Below are 9,966 nucleotides of genomic sequence, written 5' to 3'. Positions count from 1 at the left end.
AGTAAAATCTTTGATAGTAAAGTCAATACTAGATTTGGATTACTGCGCAGAAACAGATTTCTTACTGTCACGAAATTGAGCAGCCCCTGCTGTAGAAAATTTAGAAAAATCTGCCAATTTACGTGCGTGATCCTCAGATATGTGCGCAACTTTCATTAAATTTGAATATTTTCATCTGAGCAAGTTAAGTACCCCTGAAAAATTCGTCTTTACGGACTGTTCTGTTTTGACAGATTCTGCCTTTTATTTCGCATTGCCTGTTTTGCTATGTTTGATGGATTTCTTTGTTCCATTAACTTTCAGTAGCTTTGTGCAATATCCAGAAGTGTTAAGAATGATTATGTCACCTCTGAATATATGAATTTTAGATTATGCACTAACCCTCTTATGAGTTTGTTTTGAGTTTGGTGTGGAGGAAGTTTTCAAGGGTCAAGAGAGGAGGATGATACAATATGATCAAGAAGAGTGAAAAGTCTAAGCTTGGGGATGCCCCCGTGGTTCATCCCTGCATAGTTCAAGAAGACTCAAGCATCTAAGCTTGGGGATGCCCAAGGCATCCCTTCTTCATTGACAACTTATCAGGTCACCTCTAGTGAAACTATATTTATATTCCGTCACATCTTATGTGCTTTACTTGGAGCGTCTGTTTGTTTTTATTTTTGTTTGAATAAAATCGGATCCTAGCATTCTTTGTTTGGGAGAGAGACACGCTCCGCTGTTTCGTATGAACACATATGTTCTTAGCTTTATTCTTAATGTTCATGGCGAAGATTGAACTACTTCGTTCATTGATATATGGTTGGAAACAGAAAATGCTGCATGTGGTAATTGGTATAATATCTTGAATAATTTGATACTTGGTAATTGTTGTGCTCATATAGATCATGTTTAAGCTCTTGCATCATGTACTTTGCACCTATTAATGAAGAACTACATAGAGCTTGTTAAAATTTGGTTTGCATGATTGGTCTCTAGAGTCTAGATATTTTCTGGTTAAGGTGTTTGAACAACAAGGAAGACGATGTAAAGTCTTATAATGCTTACAATATGTTCATATGTGAGTCTTGCTGCACCGTTTTATACTTGAGTTTGCTTCAAACAACCTTGCTAGCCTAGCCTTGTATTGAGAGGAATTCTTCTCGTGCATCCAAATCCTTGAGCCAAAAACTATGCCATTTGTGTCCACCATACCAACATACTTTGATTGTGTTGTGCAGGTTCCACGTTGGCGCCGGAATCCCTGGTGTTGCGCCGCACTACACTCCGTCACCAACGACCTTCACGTGATCCTTGACTCCTACTGGTTCGATAAACCTTGGTTTCTTACTGAGGGAAACTTGCTGCTGTACGCATCACACCTTCCACTTGGGGTTCCCAACGGGCGTGTACTTTACGCGTATCACATGTCTACTAGATTAGGGGTGCGCCTTGGCGCACGATCCCGTGGAACTCATGTCGACGAAGACTTTGTGTAAAACTTCGATCGGTTCTTTTCTTTCAGCATTTTAAATATTTGGCTACTTTCTCCACATAGGTTTAACATCTCATGTGATCAAATATGATAGATGATTGGATATGTACATGCTACACTCATGTCAGATAAGTGCACCTTCTCTCTAGGTCCAACGAACAGTTGACAAAGATTTTGAGTATAGTGGTGATCGTATTTATGCTAAGACCATTAAAGATGAATGTATTCTAAGGACATTTGCACAAAGCTGAATTAATAATTTGGAAAGTAACCTATCACTTTGATCAGTATCACATTACACTAATTACATAGCTGAATAATGAACAAAGAGAAATGAACTAACAGTAGCCACTTGGCCGTGCAATGTGCTCTGCTCTAATGGAATAACTATAATCTGCAATGATCCCATGAGTGTAATAGTAGTTCGACAAATCAGTAAATGATCATATATTCATCGCTGAAGATATCAAGTACAGTGATCTTGGGTGAACAATGGGTGTGGCTTCTCTCCGATGTTGAATACCAGGTCTGGCAGGGTTATATCTAGCTGCTCACTGCCTTTCTCCAGAAATATGATCTTCGTGCCCTTCTTCCTCCGTAGCTTCACCTTGGTCGCTTGAATCTCCTCCATTGGGATTGTTTTTCAGCAAGGTGCAGTGGTGGCAGTTCCTATTAAGAGTCTGGCACAACAAAGATGCCAAAGCAAACCTGTCAGAATGGGAAGGGAAAGTCTAATAAAATACAGTTTAAAAAGAAACATACAACTGAACTAAAAAATAAGGAAGCACATACCACTCATAACCTGTTATTGGAAAGAAGAGCTTAGCAGCAGGTTGGGGCCTTGGATCCCCATGTAAGCCTAGGCATAATAATGGTGCTTTGATGCCAAAACACAAGGCGACCAGAGCAAGGTTCCACCAGGCAACACCCACCTCTTGCCCATACGTTAGAAGCATAATCAAATACTAAAATTAAATAAGGAAGTGTTTCCAATTCAGTAACAATGACTACCTAAAACACTATAAAGTGTTTCGGCATCACAGGGATTGCAAACCGGGCCATTGCTTGCCTCAAATTTCAAACTACCTCGTATGAGATCATAGTGATTGATTCTAGTTTTTTTTTCCTTAACATATTCTCTTTAAGTGGTCTGGCATACACAAAAGAATGCTTTATTGTCAAGAAAGAATTCTTTTCAAAGATGACAGCAGACTTGCAATTGTAGCCTATTCCTTATTTTTTTTAAACAGACATAAATCCATGATGACCCTTGACCCACAGCCTTATAGATTGATGGGGAACTCGGGTCCCTATTTGGCATGAACATTTGTCATTGATCCACTTGATCAACTTAGGAAAGAGGCAATAATGTTAAAAAGTCCCTGAGAACAATCTTCACAAATTTCACGTCAGGCAACTAAGCAAACAAACAAGGAGCATGAAAATATATTGCGCGAGGCAAAAATGTGGATAAGAAAAAGCAGTCATTCTCTCTGTTCGACCAAAAAATACTTCTGAAAATTAATAACATGCTAGGCCTTACACAGTAAAATACTTCTGAAAATTCCACTGAAGAATAAATCTAAAACCCTCCATCGTTTATGAAATACGTTGGGAATCGGTACCCACTCCTCTGAAAATTAATATGGCATGCAACTTCTCCAGACAAAAACAAAGACAGATTTTTCATTCATGAGATTTTGGTTAACTAACTTCTGCAGGGTAGCATGCGGTTGTGTTTTTATCTTAACTCACTGCATACAGTTTTGCCAGAAAAAGAAAAGTTTTTTTGTCAACTCCATAGCACAAACATCGATAGAAAGATCCTAACTAACTGTAGTAGTAGTAGAGTGCACCTTCCAGGTGAAATAGGCTTGAGCTTAACCAAACGTGATGCGAAGTGGAATTTTTAAAAGACACAAGGATGGCACATAACCACTTGCAAGTTGGACCTGATCCTTAAACCAGTGCATGGCATTTACACATCTTAAAACCTATCTGTTCAAGGTAGTTAAAATATAACCTAAAGCAGAAGAATCTTTATAAAAACTTGCACCAATTCTATCCACTAATGCTTCAGAAGCAATAAGAGTACCTAGACATTTAGAGTAGCACTCGCTTCATCAGAGTAAGAGCATCTAGAAGATATCATCCAAATTGGTAAAAAAATATCATCCAAACTGGTCATCTTATTTAGCATAAGCATTTACACAATAGCACTCATTTAAATAGAAAAAACACATGCGTTTTTTTCCACTGAATATTGTTCCAGAGTAAAATGAAGGTAACCAGTCAACACATGTTCTCTGAATCATTGAAACCTGATATTCTCTATAAAGCAAAAGTCAGTTTTACATGTTAGCGGGGCAATGACCGAAGCAAAACCCACCACATAATATGGTAGTAGGATAAGTAAAAATAACTGAAGCAAAATACACCACAAAAAATAACAGTGTTAGCGGGGCAATGACTGAATTAAAAACAATTGGAACTTGGGAGAGGTCATGAACGGGATATTAGCACACTCTGATAAAGCACTCTGTTTATTATTCACAACAAATTATGAAAATTTAGAAACTAAGAAAGCTTTTTTTTAGATGAACTAAGATAGCATTACCGTAAAAGAAAACAATGAAAGCAACCCTTTCCCTATTAATATGGTGAATCCTCACAAGAATGGTAAACAAATCAGAGTAGCAGTTGCAACGGCAACTGCTCAATGTTTCTTTGGACTGCAAACTCCATTCAGTATACGTCATTAAATGAAAATTAAGGAAAACAGATATATAAACAGATATGTAATATTCACACCTACAATCCAGGAGTTATTTCTGAACGTAGTGAACCATATTCATAATCAAACAGAAGTGGTTACTGACAACCACGTTGAAATTGCTAGCTTTAGGGAGAAAATTCTTGATGCGAATGGTTATATTAAGCTCATATCTCAAGCTTCCATTTCCATGTACCCAAAGCTAACAACATTTTAAGCATGCATACATTGGTCAACTGGAAGGATCCCATGAAAAATATAATTAGTGTTTAATGTTGATGATTAATTAACTGGACATAAAAATAGGAGCTGACAGTACATGTAAGAAAAACTGCTTCTCTAGACTAAAATTTTACATTACAATGCTTTTGTATATCCAGTTTTTACTTGTGGTAAAGCTAAATAAAATTGTGAAAACAATATACCCTATGGTGTGGTGTGCTGGTGGCTCATGCTCGCCGTCTGTCGCAGTTTGGCGGCACCTCATGCTCTTCCTAATGAGGGTCGAGGAGGAGGCAGCGGCGGCAGCCCACGAACCTCCTATTGAGCATTGGGAAGGAGCCACACAAGAAGTTTTGCACCGTCAAAAAATCTCAACCAAAAGCAAGAGAAAGAATCATAAGAAAGGAATATTGGACACCAAAGAACATATGTCAAATAAAAAATAAATCACCAGGAATGTAGACAACAGAGATGCCGCGACGATGCCAGGACACAGACAGTGGGGTTGTGCTCCATTCAAATTCTTCAAAGCCTCTTATCACTGCACAGACAAAGAAGGAAAAAACCCAAGTCAGCTCAACCAATTCACCAAATAGAAGAAACAAACAAATAAAAAAAATCCAAAAATATTGCACTGTAGTGTATAGGTGGGTAAGAAACATAAACCACACAAAAAGTTAAATTGATAGGAAGTCTGAGAAATTACAGTAGGGGCCTTTGACATACAAGAGATAGCTATATATCCCGCTATATGGTATCAAATAATGCCCTCAATATTTATAACATGCCAAGTATCGTAAAAACTAAGATATGTCTGTGTTAAAAGAAACAAAGGTAGATGGACTTATTCACATGTGCACCAAAACCCAAAAGTATGGTAAAGCTCGGTATTGATAGAAGATAAGGAATGAGAAAAAAATAACCAAGCCAGTAGGCACAATATTCATTCAGTCTATTACATGATCTTGTATCTATATCCAAAACACAAAACTTGTAAACCCAAAGATATAAGAGAAGAAAGTCAAATATATACCAAAAAATAACTTGTTGATTTAATGAAACCGATGCTTTCTTGTGCAAATGCCACCTCTTGTCGTTTCCACTGTCCTGTTTTAAGTCTAGAATTATAGAACTGCAGTAAATGGGACAGCTAGAGAGCAAATAGTATAGAAAGGAACTAAAAGGTCCAATGCTGAATGGTACTAGGATGCAGATTTTCATAACAGGATGTTGCAATCACTGATACACAATGCGCAGAATCTACCTATTCCAATTTTTTATTATTTAGAGTTGCAGATTTATAAAAAACCAACAAACAAACAATAAAAATTCCTCACAACTACTTCTCATAATCAATATTGTAGCTAAAAGACAACAATGGACATTGTCAATACACAAAAATGGATACTTATGTGGTCAGCTCACCTCAGCTCACCACGGTACAGCGGCCGCAAACACTACGGGGAAGACGCCGTGGGCCGACGGCCCCGCACCGTCGGCACAGGTAAGTCCACCGTCGGCACCGTCTCTGCCGACGGTGACCGTCGGCGTACCGGCGTCGGCACAGATGGCGTCGGGGTTCGCGCGGGCACCGTCGGCGTAGCACGACACCGTCGGCACAGGCGTACGCCGACGGCTGGACGGTGGCCGTCGGCCTGCCCATCGTCGGCACACTCATCGCGCCGTCACGCCGGCTGCCGTCAACGTGCCCACTTGTGCCGACGGTTTCACCGTCGGGACAGTTTTCCTTTTTTTTTCCAGAACTGGCGGCAAAACGGTGCCTATTTGAACTGGAAACGCGCGCGAAACTGGGCCTGGCTGTGCCGACGGTGACACCGTCGGCACAGACCCTGCCATTTGGCACAGCTACGGGCCTGTGCCGACGGTGACACCGTCGGCACAGCCAGGCCCAGTTTTTTCTGATTTTTGCCAATTTGGCCTCATTTGCTCAGAAAATCGCACAAAATGCACATATTATAGGATTGAATATGCAGTAACATATATAGCACCATATAGCACAAAGATATCACCGTATAGCACCAAATCTCACAAATATAGCATCAAATCTCACAAATAGCACAAATATAGCATACAAGACCATGGTACATACACCGGATCCACTACAAAGATGGAGCGTGTCATCATGTGCTAGTACAATGTAGAAACTATGGTGGTGCACCACCCGAGTGACGATCTAGCTACGGTGGACGAGCTAGCTCCGAGTCGGTGAAGTGAGGCCGCTGTATCTCGACGGTGCTCGGGGAGGTAGAACCACGACGAGAGCCACCGGAACCAGAAAAATGCCGAGGTTCGGCAGAAGCACCAGGAGAATGGCGACCGGGGTGCATCGGCGTACCACAAGGAGTGTCGTTCCCGGATTCTCCCAATCCCTACATGTTGGAGGGAGTTAGCAACTTAGCCATGTCACACCAAGTTAGCAACTTAGCCAAGTTAGCAACTTACCGGGGTCAACTGACGCTGACGCTTGTACATGATATAGAACTCCTCCTTGGACGGGAACACTGGCGTCGGCCCCGGATGAGGTGGCTCTGGGAGTGGTTCCTCTCGCACTCCAGTCATCATGAACCGAGTGAAACTCTGCAAGAAACGGGAGAGATAGCTCAGATTCAAACATGGGGACTTATGATGTTTTGCAACCATAGAGATTGAAACTTACCGCCATCTGGTTGCTCGTCCACTGGACATAGGCATCTTTCACAAGGTCATGCTCCTTAATCTTCTCGAGATACTCCTCGTAAGCTACTGCATAGGCCTCCTCGAGCTGAGTCTACAATTTCAGAAATAATGCGTCTCATCAACATAGCCATTCAGGAACAAGAGTCAAAACAGAGGATGAAAGTGTGGATGACTTACATCAACCTCTACCCGAGAACGGCATGTAGTCCGCGAGGAGGTAGCGTAGCTGCCGGAGGGGAGGGTAGCCTTGATCTGCGTGAAGTTCCTCTGAGGCTTGAAACCCCCAGCAAGGCAGGCAGGACGTCCATGCGGCTGGCCGTACTCCCGCCAAAGATCATCGCCACCTCGTCGACCGGCTCGGTCATAGGGTCCTCCACCTCTGGATGGAGCTTGGCGTACTCCTCGCAGTATCTTTCCTTGTTCTCTTTGGCCTTGCCGTAGTACATCTCAGGCGCGGGCCGAGGCTCGTTCGGACCGGGCGTCACCAGCTTCATGTGCGTCCACGCTTCCATCTCACCAAGTTCCCTCCCGAGCTTCTTCCCCTGCATCACAAAACAAATGTTATGCATATCATCGAAAATCAAAAAAATGCAGCTTGTTCCATTTTTATATGTACCGAACGCTCCCGATAGCGATCGGTGCTGCTGCTCCCGCAGTGTGTGTTCCACAGAAAACCACGGTTGGCCTTGTTCCGGTCGCTCACGGCCTTGAAATCGGGGTTTCGCCGACCCAATTCTTGACCAACTCCATGAAGGCGGCCCTCTTATTATTATCAGCCCAATGTGGTACAACCTGCAAAATCAAAACTCATTTGAAGAACAAACAATATAGTTGCAAGTTAGCCGCGGTACATAGAATCGCATTGACAATTACTTACCGACATGAAGTCATCTATCGTCATAGCCGGGCGAGTCCTGCACAATCTCAGGCTTTGTGTACCTTACGCCCTGCTCAGCATAGAAGTGGCCGATGCACGTGATCCTCTGGTTGTACCCCTTTGCTGCCGTGTCAACTTCCGACACATGTTACGGAGCACCACGTCCGCCCTATCCTTATGCTCAGTCGCCACCCTATAATTGCGCTGCAATCAAGCATAACAGAAAGTGTGAGAGGCATGAGTTATCACGGTGGGGTTATCAACTACATATGAACGAAACCCAAAGAGTATGCATTACGTACCCAAAACTTCTTGATCACGGCGTCGGCGGCGGAAGTAAAGCCAGGGTAAGGCGCTATCTCATAGTCTTCCCAAGTGTAGGCTAGCTTGGACTCGCCCCCAAGGACCGGAGTGTACATCCCCGGCCAGTACTTCCTAATAGCAGCTCCAATCAGACTCCACGGCACGCGGACATTCGTCCCCGTGTATGTGAAATTCCTGCACAATTATCAAACATTAGAAAATGCTAAGTGTCATAACGAAAATGAAATCACCTTACTACTTACTCTATCCGTCCTGGGACAAGGAGCCACTTCTCATCCTCCGTAGCAGGTTCCTTACTCTCATCGGGAACCTGCGCTTCCCCACGAATCCGCAACTTCTTCGGAGCCATCTCCGTCGAAGCCTCCTCGTCCCTAGACTCCTCCTCCTCCTCCCTAGTGTCCTCCTCCTCCTCCCTAGTGTCCTCCTCCTCGTCCATAGACTGGCAAGCCACTGAGCCGGAAGCGAGAGGGAATGTCGGCTAGAAGGAGGCTGTGCATTCCCCCTCGTCCTCCAGCTCGTCCTCCCCTCGTCCTCCGGCTCGTCCTCCCCCTCGTCCTCCAGCTCGTCCTCCCCCTCGTCCTCCCCGTCCTCCGTCTGCGTCTTCGTAACGCCGGGTGGGAATAATGGGTCTTGCACTCCGTCTGGAAGCACCCGGCCCTGGCTTCCGCTGATGCATCTGATCAAGCAAGGAGCTCGATGATGCCTTCCGTCCGCTCATATTGGGCAATTACCTGCATAAGAAAAAGAGAAAATAATTAATAAGCATGTTGAAAATTAATAAGCATAATGACAAATATAGGTACTAAGCATAATGAAAAATGTAGGTATTAAGCATAATGACAAATGTATGTATTAAGCATAATGATAATGTAGGTACTAAGCATAATGACAAATGTATGTATTAAGCATAATGATAATGTAGGTACTAAGCATAAAAGACCCTCACCATTCATCACCACTCTCATCTCTAGGCATTGGGTTCTCAGCCTCACTATCAAAATCAGTATCATATGAGTATTCATGGTCGGCATTGGGTTCCGGTTGAGTCTCGACAATGTTGTCTTTGCTCGCATGGCGCTTGGTGAGCATAGCTATGTCCTTCAGGTCCACCACGGTCTCACCACGCATTTGTACATCGTTGTGGAGATCCTGAAGACCTATGTCTATTTGAAGAGCCCCGAACTGCTCTTCCTCTTGATAGAAAATTCCCTCATATGTTACCGGGTCAATGTTGTTGTAATCGTCCTCGGAGGGGATGGGTAGCTTACCATGTGGCGATACACGGAACACGACTTCCCAGCCCATGAGTTCCTCATTCGACATGGGTAGGACAAATAATAAACTTGCTTGGTTTGGTGAGCCACAACATAGACGTCGGATCCGCTGTAGGTGGTTGTAGGCCTAACTTCAACTAAACCAATGGAAGGGGTGCTTCTCATTCCACCGTGTGGGTCAAACCAGTGGCATTTGAACACAAAGAGCTTGAGTTCTATGTTTGCGTTGTTGAACGTCAACTCGTATACCTTTTGTAACCTTCCATAGTAATCAAGATCATCGGCTCCGCGGGTGTAGACCCCAGTATTTATTGTTTTTGCATTAGGC

The 9,966-nt window shown here is 43.2% G+C and overlaps 1 protein-coding gene and 1 long non-coding RNA gene across 2 annotated transcripts; both read right to left on the bottom strand.

The window, feature by feature from the left end:
* Window positions 1-1,688: 1,688 nt before the first annotated feature.
* LOC127341638 (uncharacterized) lies at window positions 1,689-5,921 on the bottom strand. The gene is made up of 4 exons (XR_007875678.1): window positions 5,892-5,921; window positions 4,918-5,007; window positions 2,264-4,784; window positions 1,689-2,151 (listed from the first exon to the last, which is right to left on the bottom strand). It is a non-coding gene; the product is annotated as an uncharacterized lncRNA (long non-coding RNA).
* A 743-nt stretch (window positions 5,922-6,664) lies between these two features.
* Window positions 6,665-8,861, bottom strand: LOC139837904 (uncharacterized). Its single transcript, XM_071827216.1, has 6 exons — window positions 8,809-8,861; window positions 8,458-8,538; window positions 7,341-7,542; window positions 7,144-7,254; window positions 6,930-7,064; window positions 6,665-6,856 (listed from the first exon to the last, which is right to left on the bottom strand). Exons 1-6 carry the CDS (start codon window positions 8,859-8,861, stop codon window positions 6,665-6,667), a joined length of 774 nt encoding a protein of 257 aa, XP_071683317.1.
* Between the last annotated feature and the right edge of the window lie 1,105 nt (window positions 8,862-9,966).

The sequence above is a fragment of the Lolium perenne genome, chromosome 3 (genome assembly GCF_019359855.2).
Source record: "Lolium perenne isolate Kyuss_39 chromosome 3, Kyuss_2.0, whole genome shotgun sequence".
Lineage (NCBI taxonomy): Eukaryota > Viridiplantae > Streptophyta > Magnoliopsida > Poales > Poaceae > Lolium > Lolium perenne.
The sequence above is the reverse complement of the archived record's forward strand: the minus strand, read 5'-3'. Positions and strand labels throughout refer to the sequence as shown.